The sequence below is a fragment of the Lissotriton helveticus genome (assembly GCF_964261635.1).
Source record: "Lissotriton helveticus chromosome 1_1 unlocalized genomic scaffold, aLisHel1.1 SUPER_1_unloc_11, whole genome shotgun sequence".
NCBI classification, from domain to species: Eukaryota; Metazoa; Chordata; class Amphibia; order Caudata; family Salamandridae; genus Lissotriton; species Lissotriton helveticus.
The window spans coordinates 4,583,062-4,603,480 of NW_027611650.1; the positions used below are offsets into that span (position 1 = coordinate 4,583,062).

General features: G+C 43.1%; 1 protein-coding gene across 1 annotated transcript in view; it reads left to right on the plus strand.

Moving 5' to 3' along the window:
* The window catches only part of LOC144805476 (uncharacterized), a 187,244-nt gene extending 176,941 nt beyond the window's left edge, over nucleotides 1–10,303 (plus strand). Inside the window, exons 3-5 of the mRNA XM_078672022.1 lie at nucleotides 2,594–3,191; nucleotides 3,951–4,232; nucleotides 8,582–10,303. Of these exons, the coding sequence (XP_078528148.1) occupies nucleotides 2,594–3,191; nucleotides 3,951–4,232; nucleotides 8,582–10,303 (2,602 nt within the window). The remainder of the gene's footprint in view (nucleotides 1–2,593; nucleotides 3,192–3,950; nucleotides 4,233–8,581) is intronic.
* The last annotated feature ends 10,116 nt before the right edge of the window (nucleotides 10,304–20,419 follow it).

The window sequence follows — 20,419 nt, forward strand, 5'->3', positions numbered from 1 at the left end:
CAACTACAACGCTATAAACCCACCAGAGCCTTACGATCAGCCACTCTCAATCAACTGACTGTTCCCCGCACCAAAACAGTCACCTGGGGTGACCGACGCTTTCTTGTGGCGGCCCCCAGACTCTGGAACACCCTGCCTCCTAACATCAGACAAAGTGCCACGCTCCTCCAATTCCGTAAACTCCTGAAAACTTGGCTGTTTACTCAATAACTATCTCTGTTTAATTAACCGGTCCCTAACTTCACAGCTTGCATTTAACAAATGATTTATCAGCGCCAAGACGCCCATGGGTAAATGCAGCGCTCTATAAATACTAAAAATAAATAAATAAATAAATAAATGCAGGGCCTACAAGGGCCAGATAGAGCCCCTTTACGCCACAAGGGCCCAAACACAATCAGCGCACAAAAGGCCCCCTTAATCAGGCCTCGAGTAAACAGCGAGGGGAATCCTCCTGAAAAAAAGTTAGTAGTGAATGAAACCAGTCACCTCCATGAACAAAATATAGATTCCTGTCGAGCAATCAAAATTCTATTGCTGTTTATCTCAGCAACAGCAAAACAAATATAAAAATCAGTAGATCAAGAGTATGAAAAATTGTGAACACTTCCTCAACTCGTAAAGTGTTAAAGCACCAGGATCAATGTCTGTACAGGGGCTTTCATGCACCAAATTCAAAGTACATCAATCCAAAGTCAAATAGAAAATGTCAATCCAAAGTTCTGTTCTGTCTCACGAGTTCTTTATTCACTCGAAGAATTCCAAAGTTCCACGTTAATAAATTTCAAAGCAAAATTTCAAGATTTCACAACTTCCAATGTGCATCAGCACCAGCCAACACGTGTTTCGTTGGGCATTTATCAATGCCAACCAACTTCATCAGGGCTGCAAGCCAAAATAATACAGTATGATAATCAAGTATATGCTCAAGATTATAGGTTCAATTTAAGAGAAGTTAATTCAGGTTACAAAAATTCACCACCTAGGTGAGAGCATAAACACAGCACCCTCTTAATAGTGACACATCTGATGTACATTAAGTGGATCCCAGTGAAAAAACATAACACACAGAAAAAACATTCTGTCCTTGTGCCAAATTCATTCCACCTAATTTAATTACCTTATTCCATTAATATTTGTCCTTAAATCTTTAGCAGTTTCGAGCTCTAATCTGGCTCTGCAAGCAACAATTCCTGGAATGACATAGGGAGGCTCTAAACAATGTCACCACAATCAGCAAGAACCATATTACTTAGGTCCATCTACATCTGTTAGGCCATGCACGACCAAGAAATTAAATAGTGAAACTAATCTCAATATCTCGAGTGAATATGTTCACAACTTAAAAAACGATAAATATCAAGGTATACCTCTCTCCGTTCTCACTCGCGTTAATATCTGATGCCACAAGTTATCTCACGTTAGTCAGTCTGTCAGAATAAATCAGAACATGCCTCTGTTATTTATCTTGCTATATATAAGAAACAATAGCGGTAATATTAGTTCGCCATACTCTGTCTTACCTAATCTTGCACCCGTTAAACATCCCGCACTCTCGTTCCGAGATGAGTCCGGTATACAGGGTCTATCAAAGAAGAGCCATTAATTATGAATCTCCTGTCAGTAAATATACTTAGTGTAAATAGCGGTACAGAGGATAACTCTTACCTATATCCCTCTGTCGTGATATATTTAGTAATGACTCCTCATGTATCAACAACCGGCGTGTGTGGTAGCCGCCATCTTTCTAAAGTAGTACCAGTGAGGTACTATCGGGCCAACTTAAATTGTCAAATGGCAGCCGCCATCTTGAAGCATGTTCGTTAAACACGTTAATCTATTTTAATATAATGTATTTGCCCCATTGTATTTAGGCATAAAAACCTATCAATATATCAAGAATAACGACATTATTGCTCCATATGTCGAATATCCCATTTGCTCAATGTCTATTATATTCGATCGCGGTAGCCAGTTTCTTACCGCCATCTTGTGACGGGTAGTATTTGTAAGAGGGAAGTATACGGTCGCTAGGCTACTGTTCTCCATCCACAAAATTCATATCAAACTACTTATTCAAAAGTATTGGTATTTATGTGAATAGACTAAATAGTTATTAAAACCATATGCCGAATTTATCACAACGCTATAATAAGGATCACATAGGTCAGATTTCCGCCGCCATCTTGGAATGGTTGGGATTATCACTAATCTATAGAACGAGATACCTATCACTAACTACTGTAATCCAATTCATAAAAAGGGGGGTCACGATTCCGTATATTTTGGAAGTATCATCAAATTCAGTTAATAGGTCATAAATTCTGCAAAGTGTACAAATAACTTGTAACTTGTGGGGATACCACAAATACTAACAATTTTTTAGTAGAGGTTCAGAGGTTCAAAAGAGGAATCCGAGATACAGGAGGGAGATTTGGCAATGCACAAACAGGAAGACAAGGAGAGGGAGCCGTGGCAAACGCAGGAGAAGCGGTCCCGGGGATGAGGGAGAGACTGAGGTCATGGAGGAAATAGATACCAGTTCTAAAGAAATTGAAGTGATTAACCTTTCATCTGTTGAATTGTCTGACAGTATGAGTAATGTATTAAAGAAAGGTTTGGGGTATTGTCCTACCAAGAATATTGATTGGTATTCAACTAAAATTGATGTGTATAAGTTTGTACGTTTACTAAAACTAAAAAAGTTCTTTTCTTTGAAAGATAACGTAAGGACAAAAACACCAAATAAACCATTATTGACTGAGATTACTATTCAAGACCTGTGTGACACGAAACTATTATTGTCCCTGACTGAATCAGAAGATGACCCTGTAACTATGAACTCTCTTTTTAGAGATCTTGAGATTAATCCTGGTTTAACATCTCCTAGTGGGTTTAAAGATAAATCTAAATGGACGCCACAACTGTCTTCCGGTAATGTTATCGATGCCTTTTACAAAGCAGTTACTCTGGATATAGACAATTTAATTAAAAGAGAAGGACAACAAAATAAGAAATTTCAACGTGACAATTTGAAAACAGATGAAAGGGAGGCACTACGTCAACTTACTGATCACCCTGAATTAATAATACGCAGTGCTGATAAGGGTGGCAACATTGTTGTTATGAATCGTATTGACTACAACAATGAAGTTTTGTCCCAACTTGGAAATGATAAATATTATGAGAAGGTAGCTGTTAACCCATTGGAAAGGATTAAAGGTACAATCAATACAAAACTGAAAGAGTGGTATGATAAAGGTCTTTTGGATAACGATGAATTTCAGTATCTTAAGATACAATCCCCTAGGGCCCCTTGTATGTATTGTTTACCCAAAATACATAAGGACAGACAGAAACCACCGGGTAGACCGATAATTTCGGGTATTGGGGGGCCCACGGAGAGATTATCCCAATTTGTTGATTCATATTTAAGACCTTTTGTTTATAATTTACCGTCACACATTGAAGACACAAAACATGTCCTGAACATTATGAGTGATGTAGTGTGGGATGATGATATGATTCTAGTAACTCTGGATGTGGTATCTTTATATTCAAATATAGACCACGAACAGGGCATCCTAGCAATTGAGAGTTTCCTGAATAAAAGACCAGCCGAATATTTAGATCACACCTCTATGTTATTAGAGATGACCAGAATGGTTCTAGTAAACAACTACTTTCTCTTTGAATCCTCCTGGTACAAGCAAAAGACTGGGACTGCGATGGGTTCTAAATTTGCTCCGTCCTTCGCGAACCTCTTCATGGGGAGGTTGGAGGCGGAGTGGATTTGGGGCCCTAGGGGCAGTCAATGGATAGACCATATATACTACTGGGGAAGGTTCATTGACGACTGTTTATTATTTTGGAGAGGCACTACTGATGAATTGAAGATGTTTCTGGAATTTTTAAATACTAATGACCTTAATATGTCATTTACCACACAGTATGATAAAGTGAAGCTAACCTTCCTTGATATTGAATTATTTGTGGAGGGTAAGAAACTTAACAGTCGCATGTTTCGTAAAGAGACTAGTTGTAACTCTCTTTTACGAGCGGACAGCTGCCACCCTAAGAGCCAGATCAATTCAATCCCATATGGGGAAATGATTAGAGCTAGACGAAACTGCTCTAGTGATACTGATTTTGACAAAAATATTAGGGATATGAAGATGAGGTTTAAGAACAGAGGTTACTCGAATAGGGTCATTAATCAGGCTGTGAATAGGGTACATAAACTTGAACGATCGGTGACTCTTAAACCTAAAATTAAGAGGGATACGGTTACTGATAACCAGACTATCAGGATGATAACTAATTTTGGTGTGGGGAGTAATAAGATTTTTGGTATCATGAAAAAATACTGGCATATGCTCTATGCTGATAAAGATCTTAAACCTTACCTTAAAGATAACCCAAGTATTACTTTTAGAAAAGGAATGACGATTGCTAATATTGTCAGCCCGAGTTACCCTAAACCCAGTGTTCACCCAGGATACAGTGAATGGTTACGTGCCCGTCCCAAAGGCTTCCATTACTGTGGCAACTGTAGTTCATGTTGGTGGGCACGGAGGAAAGTTTTGACATTCGAATACAACGATACAGGTACTCATCACATTGATACTTTTATTAACTGTGATTCTAATTTTGTTATCTATGTCATTGCCTGTGCCTGCGGAAAAATTTACGTAGGGAGTACTGTAAGGAGGCTTAAAGATAGGATGGTGGAGCACTATCGGGCACTCAAGAATGGAGATACGAGATACCCGATAGCGTCACATTCTATACAAAACAGCAATGATAAGGAGAATCATAAATTCTCATTCCATGGTATTGAACAGGTGGTACTTGATAAACGTGGAGGAGATAGAACACTGAAATTAAGACGGAGAGAGGCACGCTGGATTATGGTCCTTCGGGCTGTAGAAGAAGGACTTAATATCGACACAGAACTGCAATATTTCTTAGGAGATTAATCAAGTTCATTGTGTAACAGTATTTGATTTGGCTCTTGTTTGTTTACGTATGGCATTAATACAGTGTTACAACTGAAAATTTTATTACCTAATGAAACCCGGGTACTTCAAATGTTTATGCCATGACCCCTTTAGATTGATAATGTTTGAATTCTATCAGGTTTTAACATAGGAGTGACGCGGGACGCTCAACACTCTGTCACCACATAACCAAACAAGTTATTTGTACACTTTGCAGAATTTATGACCTATTAACTGAATTTGATGATACTTCCAAAATATACGGAATCGTGACCCCCCTTTTTATGAATTGGATTACAGTAGTTAGTGATAGGTATCTCGTTCTATAGATTAGTGATAATCCCAACCATTCCAAGATGGCGGCGGAAATCTGACCTATGTGATCCTTATTATAGCGTTGTGATAAATTCGGCATATGGTTTTAATAACTATTTAGTCTATTCACATAAATACCAATACTTTTGAATAAGTAGTTTGATATGAATTTTGTGGATGGAGAACAGTAGCCTAGCGACCGTATACTTCCCTCTTACAAATACTACCCGTCACAAGATGGCGGTAAGAAACTGGCTACCGCAATCGAATATAATAGACATTGAGCAAATGGGATATTCGACATATGGAGCAATAATGTCGTTATTCTTGATATATTGATAGGTTTTTATGCCTAAATACAATGGGGCAAATACATTATATTAAAATAGATTAACGTGTTTAACGAACATGCTTCAAGATGGCGGCTGCCATTTGACAATTTAAGTTGGCCCGATAGTACCTCACTGGTACTACTTTAGAAAGATGGCGGCTACCACACACGCCGGTTGTTGATACATGAGGAGTCATTACTAAATATATCACGACAGAGGGATATAGGTAAGAGTTATCCTCTGTACCGCTATTTACACTAAGTATATTTACTGACAGGAGATTCATAATTAATGGCTCTTCTTTGATAGACCCTGTATACCGGACTCATCTCGGAACGAGAGTGCGGGATGTTTAACGGGTGCAAGATTAGGTAAGACAGAGTATGGCGAACTAATATTACCGCTATTGTTTCTTATATATAGCAAGATAAATAACAGAGGCATGTTCTGATTTATTCTGACAGACTGACTAACGTGAGATAACTTGTGGCATCAGATATTAACGCGAGTGAGAACGGAGAGAGGTATACCTTGATATTTATCGTTTTTTAAGTTGTGAACATATTCACTCGAGATATTGAGATTAGTTTCACTATTTAATTTCTTGGTCGTGCATGGCCTAACAGATGTAGATGGACCTAAGTAATATGGTTCTTGCTGATTGTGGTGACATTGTTTAGAGCCTCCCTATGTCATTCCAGGAATTGTTGCTTGCAGAGCCAGATTAGAGCTCGAAACTGCTAAAGATTTAAGGACAAATATTAATGGAATAAGGTAATTAAATTAGGTGGAATGAATTTGGCACAAGGACAGAATGTTTTTTCTGTGTGTTATGTTTTTTCACTGGGATCCACTTAATGTACATCAGATGTGTCACTATTAAGAGGGTGCTGTGTTTATGCTCTCACCTAGGTGGTGAATTTTTGTAACCTGAATTAACTTCTCTTAAATTGAACCTATAATCTTGAGCATATACTTGATTATCATACTGTATTATTTTGGCTTGCAGCCCTGATGAAGTTGGTTGGCATTGATAAATGCCCAACGAAACACGTGTTGGCTGGTGCTGATGCACATTGGAAGTTGTGAAATCTTGAAATTTTGCTTTGAAATTTATTAACGTGGAACTTTGGAATTCTTCGAGTGAATAAAGAACTCGTGAGACAGAACAGAACTTTGGATTGACATTTTCTATTTGACTTTGGATTGATGTACTTTGAATTTGGTGCATGAAAGCCCCTGTACAGACATTGATCCTGGTGCTTTAACACTTTACGAGTTGAGGAAGTGTTCACAATTTTTCATACTCTTGATCTACTGATTTTTATATTTGTTTTGCTGTTGCTGAGATAAACAGCAATAGAATTTTGATTGCTCGACAGGAATCTATATTTAGTTTCTATCTTGGAGTCTCCAAGATTACTTAAGGAAGTTTGGTAACCTTCCTTCCAGTCTTGTAGCAGTCTGTTGGATAACTTTGTGATTACAATTTAGCCTTACTTATAGCTGAGCGCCCTTTGTCCTTGTTGCCTCCCCTTTTGTTAGCACCTCCATGAACAATATGATTTGCTGTATGGCACAACATCCTGATGCCCACCGTGCTGTCTTGCGTCTTCCTGATCCATCGCTTACTCCAAGAGCTGTTCTTGTTTTAACAAAACCTTGACCATATGCATCTACCCAAAGCTTTAACTAGTATATGACTGCTATGCAAGCACACTTTTTTTTGCTAAGTTACTCTATGAACACCTTTGCTGACATAAATAAGATTGTGGCATGTTCAAAGGAACTTTTATGTAAATATCTCTGTATGGTTAAATATGTCTTAAAATGTCTTCATAAGTTTCAACAATAGTAATAAATGAGATGCTTTTACAATCAATTAAAAATTGTATATGCACATTCCGTTATTTTCCATTTAAGTAATTTAAAACTCTTTACATCCGACAGAAAACAATCCTTGATTGCACAAAATGTTTAAGAATGATGAAGATAATACTGTAAATCTGCAAAGCAAAGTCTGAAACATTGAGTTCCAGTATTCAGGAAAACATAAGTGCCGACAGAGGCAGCCGACCCTGAACATAAACTGACAGATCTTGGAAGTACCGTCAAGGGCAATTCAGTGATTCTACGAGTCTCAGCTGTGCACCTCCGTGTCTCAAGATGAAGAAATGACCTCTAGAAAATTATGACAACACTGATCAACCACTTCTTGTGTAAACATGTCCAGTACCAGCTTTGATCATGAGGTGGTTACAGCAGAGCTCTGCTTCGTAACGTGATATCAGACAACCATTCAGTGCTAGAGGTGTATTGTAAACTCTTTCAAGCGATTCCAAAGCAACCAGCGAAAATCAGAGTTAACTGAAAGTTAAAAGAAATGGGGGTCTGCGATATAAAATACAGAGTACTGTCCCAGTGTGCACCGACCGGAAGGACAATGGATCTTTACTCACAAGCTTGCAGAACCATTATCCATTCTAAAGACACAAGTGCCCACAAAGAAGCCTTACACACGTTATAAGTGTGGCAAGTATTTTGTGATCTTTGCACTTTAGGAAAGCAAACGTGCAAATACCACACACATACATGGAGTGTGAGAATAACACAAGTGCTTTATCTGTCATGTTGGCTGCTCAGAAAGCACAGTCAAGAGATGTAGAAAAATACATACCTGACTCAGAGACACCAACCAAGAAAGAAAAAACACACACTTGCAGTGAATGTGGAAGTAGTTTTACGGAATCATCTAAACTCAGGAGTCATCAGCGAACACACACAGGGGAAAAGCCATTCAAGTGGAGTGAATGTGGGAAGAGCTTTATATATTTACAGAGTCTAAAAAGGCATCAGCGAACACACACTGGAGAAAAACAATATCATGGCAGTGAATGTCTAAAGAGCTGTAGTCAATTATCATAACTTAAAAAGCATCTGAGAACACACACAGCGGAAAAAGCATATAATGGCAGTGAATGTGGAAGTAGTTTGAGTTCCTCTTCAGGATTAAAGCATTATCAACAAACACACACGGGGGATAAACCATATCATTGCAGTGAATGTCTGAAGATCTTTAGTCAATCATCACACCTAAAAAAGCATCAGAGAACACACACAGGAGAAACACCATATCACTGCAGTGAATGTGGAAGTCGTTTTAGGAATTCCTCAACATTAAGGAATCATCAGCGAACACACACAGGGGAAAAACCATACCATTGCAGGGAATGTGGAAGTAGTTTTAGGAATTTGTCAACATTAAGGTATCATCAGCAAACACACACAGGGGAAAAAATGTTTAAGTGCAGTGAATGTGTGAAGAGCTTTAGTCGATTAACAGACTTAAAATACCATCAGAGAAATCACACAGGGGAAAAACCATACAAGTGCAGTGAATGTGTGAAGAGCTTTTGTCGATTAACACACCTCAAACAGCATCAGAAAACACACACTGGGGAAAAACCACACCATTGCAGTGAATGTGGAAGTAGTTTTAGTGAATTTTCAAGATTGAGGATTCATCAGAGAACACACACTAGAGAAAAACCATTCAAGTGCAGTGAATGTGGAAGTAGGTTTAGTTACTCTTCAGGATTAATGTATCATCAACGAATGCACACAGGGGAAAACCCATTTAAGTGCAATGAATGTGGGAAGAGCTTTAGTCAATCTGCACACCTAAAACAGCATCAGAAAACACACACAGGGGAAAAACCGTTCAAGTGCAGCAATTGTGGGAAGAGCTTTATATATTTATCAGCCCTAAAACACCATCAGAGAATAAACACGGGAGAAAAACCATATAATTGCAGCGAATGTGTGAAGAGGTTTGGTCATTTATCAAGCTTAAAAGTGCATCAGCGAACACACACAGGGGAAAAACCATTCAAGTGCAGTGAATGTGGGAAGAGCTTTATGTATTTATCCGCCCTAAAACTCCATCAGAGAACACACACAGGAGAAAAACCATATCATTGCAGTGAATGTGTGAAGAGGTTTAGTCAATTATCAAGCCTTAAACTGCATCAGCGAACACACACTGGGGAAAAACCATTCCAGTGCAGTGAATGTGTGAAGAGGTTTAATCGATTATCAAACCTAAAACAGCATCAAAGAACACACACAGGGGAAAAACCATTCAAGTGCAATGAATGTGGGAAGAGCTTTATGAAGTTATGGAACCTAAAACTCCATCAGAGAACACACACAGGAGAAAAACAATATCATTGCAGTGAATGTGTGAAGAGGTTTAGTCAATTATCAAACCTAAAACAGCATCAGAGAACACACACAGGGGATAAACCATTCAAGTGTAATGAATGTGGGAAGAGCTTTATGTATTTATCCGACCTAAAACTCCATCAGAGAACACACACAGGAGAAAAAATATATAATTGCAGTGAATGTGTGAAGAGGTTTACTCAATTATCAAGCTTTAAACTGCATCAGCGAACACACACTGGGGAAAAACCATTCCAGTGCAGTGAATGTGTGAAGAGGTTTAATCGATTATCAAACCTAAAACAGCATCAGAGAACACACACTGGGGAAAAACCATTCCAGTGCAGTGAATGTGTGAAGAGGTTTAATCAATTATCACACCTAAAACTGCATCAGCGAACACACAAGGGAAAAGCCATTCCAGTGCAGTGAATGTGTGAAGAGCTTCAGTCAATCTTCAAACCTACAAAGACATCAGCGAGTACTCCACCATCACTGAACACACAAAGAAATAAACATAGAGCTTCAGTGAATTTGGTACTAATTTAAGTACATCAACAACAAAACTGACCCATCTGTGGATGTACACTGAAGGAAAAAAAGTGCAGTTATTGTGAGATGAAGGAATTACAGAAAATTATAAAATTACAATAATGCGGGACATTCAAATACCAGCTCATAAAAAACAGTTGATAGAAGACAAACCTAGTATGAAAGAAGAAAAACCTACATATTTGAAAAATATCAAATTGTCTATTCTCTGCTATCGTTTATTTCCCTACATTTAGGAAAAACATGAAATATCTGGAAACCCATTGGGAGCCTAGCACTGTAGTGTAGTTCCTATATTCCCAATAGGCTCTGCGCATTGGGATAATATATCCTATAGGTTAGACGTAGGACTGAGGTCGACTAGGTCTCTATTAAATATTAAACTTAATTGTGAGTGCCAGCTAGCTCAGAGGTCACTAGAAACTTTCTCGAACAAACAAGAAGGGATTAGTTTATGACAACCGCTTAAAACATGACAACTTTGTTTCCAAAGAATAAGAAACGTATCTCTAGAGTTGCGGAAACAATCGATAGTTATTTCACTCAGTCAATCGTGCATGCTTCGTTTCACCAGAGGTGCAGAGAAATAGAGGGACGGGCGTTTTCAATAAAAAGGTATTTATTGAACAGTCTTCTTTCTCAAGCAGAAGAAATGAACTGCTACAATCGTAAGACTGGTTGCAAAGTACAATGCGTACAGTACGAAGAGTATTATGAAATAATACTGTAGAAGCATGGTATGGTTTCTAAGCCATAAAATACATACATTAATAAATAAAGACTAAATGTTCTCAACTGGTGCTTCTAAAATACGCCTACCCCTGTGTACCTAACTTAGGTCTAGTACAAGGGAAGAAGTAAGTAAGGTGTAGCCTAAGTTTTAGTATTCTCTGGAAAGAATCTATCCAAGAATTCTCTAAGGGTCTAATCAGCTCCGTACCTTGGTTTAGAATGTAGGAGACAGGGTATCTCTCTCTCTCAGGACTCGATTTACCAGCAACCCGCAAGAGTAGCCTGGAAACACTGGGGCTGGATTTCTCGGCAGGAGAAAAGACAGAGTGTCTCAGTGCGCCCGCTGGAGGGTCGATTTCCTTCGGCACTTGCTGTAGCGAGCTGCGTCGGGCAAGTAGATAGTCGAACTGCTCCGTGTGTTTGCTAAGGCAAATGTGGGCATATTTATACCTTGAAGGTGCTGAGCTTTGCCGTAAGGTTGGACATAATAACGTCATCAAAGACTCGGTTCTTTGAAAACTCCATGATTTCTAGGATAAATTAATATTCAAGCAAGGGGAAGTCCCTGACTGCTGAAGGTGGGTTTCTCCAGGAAATCGTTGTGGATTTTCAGAATTAGTGGAAGTAGCCCTGCCGTATTTGGACTGCATGAGCTATGTCTAAATATGGTTAGTATTTCTATGCCTATATAAGGATAGGGTGATTTACACCTATATAAGGGCATGAATCGGGAAAATTACGCTAGGGTCCTAAAATGCTCCACAACAGCACAAAGTGGACTAAAAGTAAAGAAATATTGTTTGTTTTTATTCTGTGAGAGAGTTTTAACTAAAGAAATGCAAGCACACCTGACCATGCTACCTGTAAAATCAACACCATGAACAATTCTTGGACTAAAAAGGGTATTTTCAGCTAATTATGGAGATTAGTGATAACACATATAAACCCATCACACTCAAAACAATTTAACAAGCACAAAATGAAGATTCATCAGAGCTGACTGTGGTTTTGGTCATTTTATGCATCATTAATGGTTCTGGGACAGTGGCCAGAGAACTGTGTAGAAAAGCAGAAGTGAAAGCAGGTGAATGTGAGCTGCAGCTCTCTGGGTTAACCCTCGCAGTGCATGACATTTACCTCTGAAGCAGGAGAATGTGAGCTGCAGCTCTCCGGGTTAACCATTGCAGTGCTGACATTTACCTCTGAAGCAGGAGAATGTGAGCGGCAGCTCTCTGGGTTAACCCTCGCAGTGCATGACGTTTACCCCTGAAACAGGAGAATGTGAGCTGCAGCTCTCTGGGTTAACCCATGCAGCGCGTGACATTTACCTCTGGAGCAGGAGAATGTGAGCTGCAGCTCTCTGGGTTAACCCTTGCAGTGCTGACATTTACCTCTGAAGCAGGAGAATGTGAGCTGAAGCTCTCTGGGTTAACCCTCGCAGTGCTGACATTTACATCTGAAGCAGGAGAACGTGAGCTGCAGCTCTCTGGGTTAACCCATGCAGCGCATGACATTTACCTCTGAAGCAGGAGAATGTGAGCTGCAGCTCTCTGGGTTAACCCTTGCAGTGCTGACATTTACCTCTGAAGCAGGAGAATGTGAGCTGAAGCTCTCTGGGTTAACCCTTGCAGTGCTGACATTTACCTCTGAAGCAGGAGAATGTGAGGTGCAGCTCTCTGGGTTAACCCTTGCAGTGCTGACATTTACCTCTGAAGCAGGAGAATGTGAGCTGAAGCTCTCTGGGTTAACCCTTGCAGTGCTGACATTTACCTCTGAAGCAGGAGAATGTGAGCTGCAGCTCTCTGGGTTAACCCTTGCAGTGCTGACATTTACCTCTGAAGCAGGAGAATGTGAGCTGAAGCTCTCTGGGTTAACCCTTGCAGTGCTGACATTTACCTCTGAAGCAGGAGAATGTGAGCTGCAGCTCTCTGGGTTAACCCTTGCAGTGCTGACATTTACCTCTGAAGCAGGAGAATGTGAGCTGCAGCTCTCTGGGTTAACCCTTGCAGTGCCTGACATTTACCTCTGAAGCAGGAGAATGTGAGCTGCAGCTCTCTGGGTTAACCCTTGCAGTGCTGACATTTACCTCTGAAGCAGGAGAATGTGAGCTGCAGCTCTCCGGGTTAACCCTTGCAGTGCTGACATTTACCTCTGGAGCAGGAGAATGTGAGCTGCAGCTCTCTGGGTTAACCCTTGCAGTGCCTGACATTTACCTCTGAAGCAGGAGAATGTGAGCTGCAGCTCTCCGGGTTAACCCTCGCAGTGCATGGCATTTACCTCTGTAGCAGGAGAATGTGAGCTGCAGCTCTCTGGGTTAACCCTTGCAGTGCTGACATTTACCTCTGAAGCAGGAGAATGTGAGCTGCAGCTCTCTGGGTTAACCCTTGCAGTGCCTGACATTTACCTCTGAAGCAGGAGAATGTGAGCTGCAGCTCTCTGGGTTAACCCTCGCAGTGCTGACATTTACCTCTGAAGCAGGAGAATGTGAGCGGCAGCTCTCTGGGTTAACCCTCGCAGTGCATGGCATTTACCTCTGAAGCAGGAGAATGTGAGCTGCAGCTCTCGGGTTAACCCTCGCAGTGCATGACGTTTACCTCTGAAGCAGGAGAATGTGAGCTGCAGCTCCCTGGGTTAACCCTTGCAGTGCTGACATTTACCTCTGAAGCAGGAGAATGTGAGCTGCAGCTCTCTGGGTTAACCCTCGCAGTGCTGACATTTACCTCTGAAGCAGGAGAATGTGAGCTGCAGCTCTCTGGGTTAACCCTTGCAGTGCTGACATTTACCTCTGGAGCAGGAGAATGTGAGCTGCAGCTCTCTGGGTTAACCCTCGCAGTGCATGACGTTTACCTCTGAAGCTGGAGATGTGAGCTGCAGCTCTCTGGGTTAACCCTCGCAGTGCATGACATTTACCTCTGAAGCAGGAGAATGTGAGCTGCAGCTCTCTGGGTTAACCCTTGCAGTGCATGACATTTACCTCTGAAGCAGGATAATGTGAGCTGCAGCTCTCCGGGTTAACCCTCGCAGTGCTGACATTTACCTCTGAAGCAGGAGAATGTGAGCTGCAGCTCTCTGGGTTAACCCTCGCAGTGCTGACATTTACCTCTGAAGCAGGAGAATGTGAGCTGCAGCTCTCTGGGTTAACCCTCGCAGTGCTGACATTTACCTCTGAAGCAGGAGAATGTGAGCTGCAGCTCTCTGGGTTAACCCTCGCAGTTCTGACATTTACCTCTGAAGCAGGAGAATGTGAGCTGCAGCTCTCTGGGTTAACCCTTGCAGTGCGTGACATTTACCTCTGAAGCAGGAGAATGTGAGCGGCAGCTCTCCGGGTTAACCCTCGCAGTGCTGACATTTACCTCTGAAGCAGGAGAATGTGAGCGGCAGCTCACTGCGTTAACCCTCGCAGTGCTGACATTTACCTCAGAAGCAGGAGAATGTGAGCGGCAGCTCTCTGGGTTAACCCTTGCAGTGCATGACATTTACCTCTGAAGCAGGAGAATGTGAGCGGCAGCTCTCTGGGTTAACCCTTGCAGTGCTGACATTTACCTCTGAAGCAGGAGAATGTGAGCGGCAGCTCTCTGGGTTAACCCTTGCAGTGCATGACATTTACCTCTGAACCAGGAGAATGTGAGCTGCAGCTCTCCGGGTTAACCCTCGCAGTGCATGACATTGACCTCTAAAGCAGGAGAATGTGAGCTGCAGCTCTCTGGGTTAACCCTCGCAGTGCTGACATTTACCTCTGAAGCAGGAGAATGTGATCTGCAGCTCTCTGGGTTAACCCTTGCAGTGCATGACATTTACCTCTGAAGCAGGAGAATGTGAGCTGCAGCTCTCTGGGTTAACCCTTCAGTGCATGACATTTACCTCTGAAGCAGGAGAATGTGAGCTGCAGCTCTCTGGGTTAACCCTTCAGTGCATGACATTTACCTCTGAAGCAGGAGAATGTGAGCTGCAGCTCTCTGGGTTAACCCTTCAGTGCATGACATTTACCTCTGAAGCTGGAGAATGTGAGCTGCAGCTCTCCGGGTTAACCCTCGCAGTGCTGACATTGACCTCTAAAGCAGGAGAATGTGAGCTGCAGCTCTCTGGGTTAACCCTCGCAGTGCTGACATTTACCTCTGAAGCAGGAGAATGTGAGCTGCAGCTCTCCGGGTTAACCCTCGCAGTGCTGACATTTACCTCTGAAGCAGGAGAATGTGAGCTGCAGCTCTCTGGGTTAACCCTCGCAGTGCATGACATTTACCTCTGAAGCAGGAGAATGTGAGCTGCAGCTCTCTGGGTTAACCCTCGCAGTGCATGACATTTACCTCTGAAGCAGGAGAATGTGAGCTGCAGCTCTCTGGGTTAACCCTTGCAGTGCTGACATTTACCTCTGAAGCAGGAGAATGTGAGCTGCAGCTCTCTGGGTTAACCCTCGCAGTGCATGACATTTACCTCTGAAGCAGGAGAATGTGAGCTGCAGCTCTCCCGGTTAACCCTTGCAGTGCTGACATTTACCTCTGAAGCAGGAGAATGTGAGCTGCAGGTCTCTGGGTTAACCCTCGCAGTGCTGACATTTACCTCTGAAGCAGGAGAATGTGAGCTGCAGCTCTCTGGGTTAACCCTTGCAGTGCTGACATTTACCTCTGAAGCAGGAGAATGTGAGCTGCAGCTCTCTGGGTTAACCCTCGCAGTGCATGACATTTACCTCTGAAGCAGGAGAATGTGAGCTGCAGCTCTCCCGGTTAACCCTTGCAGTGCTGACATTTACCTCTGAAGCAGGAGAATGTGAGCTGCAGGTCTCTGGGTTAACCCTCGCAGTGCTGACATTTACCTCTGAAGCAGGAGAATGTGAGCTGCAGCTCTCTGGGTTAACCCTCGCAGTGCTGGCATTTACCTCTGAAGCAGGAGAATGTGAGCTGCAGCTCTCCCGGTTAACCCTTGCAGTGCTGACATTTACCTCTGAAGCAGGAGAATGTGAGCTGCAGGTCTCTGGGTTAACCCTCGCAGTGCTGACATTTACCTCTGACGCAGGAGAATGTGAGCTGCAGCTCTCTGGGTTAACCCTCGCAGTGCTGGCATTTACCTCTGAAGCAGGAGAATGTGAGCTGCAGCTCGCTGGGTTAACCCTCGCAGTGCTGACATTTACCACTGAAGCAGGAGAATGTGTGTTGCAGCTCTCTGGGTTAACCATTGCAGTGCTGACATTTACCTCTGAAGCAGGAGAATGTGAGCTGCAGCTCTCTGGGTTAACCCTTGCAGTGCATGACATTTACCTCTGAAGCAGGAGAATGTGAGCTGCAGCTCTCCGGGTTAACCCTCGCAGTGCATGACATTTACCTCTGAAGCAGGAGAATGTGAGCTGCAGCTCTCCCGGTTAACCCTTGCAGTGCTGACATTTACCTCTGAAGCAGGAGAATGTGAGCTGCAGGTCTCTGGGTTAACCCTCACAGTGCTGACATTTACCTCTGAAGCAGGAGAATGTGAGCTGCAGCTCTCTGGGTTAACCCTCGCAGTGCTGACATTTACCACTGAAGCAGGAGAATGTGAGCTGCAGCTCTCTGGGTTAACCCTCGCAGTGCTGACATTTACCTCTGAAGCAGGAGAATGTGAGCTGCAGCTCTCTGGGTTAACCCTCGCAGTGCTGACATTTACTTCTGAAGCAGGAGAATGTGAGCTGCAGCTCTCTGGGTTAACCCTCGCAGTGCTGACATTTACCTCTGAAGCAGGAGAATGTGAGCTGCAGCTCTCTGGGTTAACCCTTCAGTGCTGACATTTACCTCTGAAGTAGGAGAATGTGAGCTGCAGCTCTCTGGGTTAACCCTCGCAGTACATGACATTTACCTCTGAAGCAGGAGAATGTGAGCTGCAGCTCCTGGGTTAACCCTCACAGTGCTGACATTTACCTCAGAAGCAGGAGAATGTGAGCTGCAGCTCTCTGGGTTAACCCTTGCAGTGCATGACATTTGCCTCTGAAGCTCTGATGTAGAACAAATGATGATCGTTTCCATCATCAATCAATCAAATCCGAGGAGACAGAGAAGTTGAAACATTTGAGGCCTAATTTAGATCTCGGCGGACGGGTTACTCCATCACAATGGTGACAGATATTCCATTATTTCCTATGGGACTAATATCTAAATCAGGCCCTTGGTTATTACAAGTTTCTGAAAGCTAGAGCTGCAGTTGTGAGATAGCCAGGCCGAGCACAAGGCATCACTTCAGAAGACTGCAGAATCAATAATGAAGATCACAGAGCTGCAGCTGTGCGATAGCCAGGCCGGGTACTTCACTTCAGAAGAGTGCAGGATCAATAATGAAGGTCGCAGAGCTGCAGCTGTGTGATAGCCAGGCCGAGCACACTTCAGAAGAGTGCAGGATCAATAATGACGGTCGCAGAGCTCCAGCTGTGTGATAGCCATGCCGAGCACACTTCAGAAGAGTGCAGGATCAATAATGAAGGTCACAGAGCTGCAGCTGTGTGACAGCCAGGTCGAGTACTTCACTTCAGAAGAGTGCAGGATCAATAATGAAGGTCACAGAGCTGCAGCTGTGTGATAGCCAGGCCGAGCACACTTCAGAAGAGTGCAGGATCAATAATGAAGGTCACAGAGCTGCAGCTAAGTGATAGCCGGGCTGAGCACACTTCAGAAGAGTGCAGGATCAATAATGAAGGTCACAGAGCTGCAGCTGTTTGATAGCCAGGCCGAGCACACTTCAGAAGATAGCAGGATCAATAATGAAGGTCACAGTGCTGCAGCTGTGTGATAGCCAGGCCGAGCATACTTCAGAAGAGTGCAGGATCAATAATGAAGGTCGCAGAGCTGCAGATGTGTGATAGCCAGGCCGAGCACACTTCAGGAGAGTGCAGGATCAATAATGAAGGTCGCAGAGCTGCAGCTGTGTGATAGCCAGGCAGAGCACACTTCAGAAGAGAGCAGGATCAATAATGAAGGTCGCAGAGCTGCAGCTGTGTGATAGCCAGGCTGAGCACACTTCAGAAGAGAGCAGGATCAATAATGAAGGTCACAGTGCTGCAGCTGTGTGATAGCCAGGCCGAGCATACTTCAGAAGAGTGCAGGATCAATAATGAAGGTCGCAGAGCTGCAGCTGTGTGATAGCCAGGCCGAGCACACTTCAGGAGAGTGCAGGATCAATAATGAATGTCACAGAGCTGCAGCTGTGTGATAGGCAGGCCGAGCACAGTTCAGAAGAGTGCAGGATCAACAATGAAGGTCACAGAGCTGCAGCTGTGTGATAGCCAGGCCGAGCACACTTCAGGAGAGTGCAGGATCAACAATGAAGGTCACAGAGCTGCAGCTGTGTGATAGCCAGGCCAAGCACACTTCAGAAGAGAGCAGGATCAGTAATGAAGGTCACAGTGCTGCAGCTGTGTGACAGACATACTGAGTACTTCACCCCCGAAGAGTGCAGGATCAATAATAAAGGTACCGAGCTGCAGCTGTGTGATAGCCAGGCCGAGCACACTTCAGAAGAGTGCTGGATCAATAATGAAGATCGCAGAGCTGCAGCTGTGAGATATCCAGGCCGAGCACACTTCAGAAGAGTGCAGGATCAATAATGAAGGTCACAGAGCTGCAGCTGTGTGATAGCCAGGCCGAGCACACTTCAGAAGAGTGCAGGATCAATAATGAAGGTCACAGAGCTGCAGCTGTATGATAGCCAGGCCGAGCACACTTCAGAAGAGTGCAGGATCCGTAATGAAGGTCACAGAGCTGCAGCTGTGTGATAGCCAGGCCGAGCACAAGGCATCCCTTCAGAAGAGTGCAGGATCAACAATGAAGGTCACAGAGCTGCAGCTGTGCGTTAGTCAGGCCGAGCACAAGGCATCCCTTCAGAAGAGTGCAGGATCAACAATGAAGGTCACAGAGCTGCAGCTGTGTGATAGCCAGGCTGAGCACACTTCAGAAGAGTGCAGGATCAATGATGAAGGTCACAGAGCTGCAGCTGTTTGATAGCCAGGCCGAGCACACTTCAGAAGAGAGCAGGATCAATAATGAAGGTCACAGTGCTGCAGCTGTGTGACAGACATACTGAGTACTTCACCCCCGAAGAGTGCAGGATCAATAATAAAGGTACCGAGCTGCAGCTGTGTGATAGCCCGGCCGAGCACACTTCAGAAGAGTGCTGGATCAATAATGAAGATCGCAGAGCTGCAGCTGTGTGATACCCAGGCCGAGCCCAGGGCATTACTTCAGAAGAGTGCAGGATCAATAATGAAGATCACAGAGCTGCAGCTGTGCGATAGCCAGGCCGGGTACTACACTTCAGAAGAGTGCAGTATCAATAATGAAGGTCGCAGAGCTGCAGCTGTGTGATAGCCAGGCCGAGCACACTTCAGAAGAATGCTGGATCAATAATGACGGTCGCAGAGCTCCAGCTGTGTGATAGCCAGGCCGAGCACACTTCAGAAGAGTGCTGGATCAATAATGAACGTCACAGGGCTGCAGCAGTGTGATAGCCAGGCCGAGCACAAGATATCACTACTAAAGAGTGTAGGTTCAATAATGACGTTCACAGAGCTGCAGCTGTGTGATAACCAGGCCGAGCACGCAGCTTCACTTCAGAAGCGTGCAGGATCAATAATGAAGGTCACAGAGCTGCAGCTGTGTGATAGCCAGGCCGAGCACATGGTGTCTGTTCACCAGATACGGATTATCAATGAAAGTCTCCAACCTGCATGCTGTGTGATGAACAGGGTGAGCACGCCGCTTCTCTACAAGAGAGTGAGGAATCATTTATAAAAGTCACTGAGCCACATGTTGTGTGATAGGCAAAATCACCATTATATATTCTTGGACGACAATTTCTAGATGGCTAATGGAGCTGAAATTTGACATGATTGTTCCACAAAAGAAATGGAAAAAAAAGATTGATTGCACCAAAATAATATCTAGCTAGAACCAATCACGATGCTATAAAATGTACACAATAATGAGTACGTTTTACATATTAAAAAGAAAGGCATGTTTTTAGATATGTAATAGAATAAAACAAGCATTTGCAATGTAATAGGTCTCGCATTAGGAAAGTTTGAGTTATTGGTATTGTTAATGACAAATTTTGTATTTATGTGTTGGTTTTGAAAATAGCTAAATTAATAGCTTTGTCATTTAAAATTCCAATAGTTTTAACTTTCGCAAATGTGACACCTATAGCATTTGTAATGCAATATGTGTTGTATTTACGTGACTTAGATGTATTGATATTACAAATAATAATGGCTTTTCATTTTTCTTAATAATTAATACGTAAATAAAAGTTCTT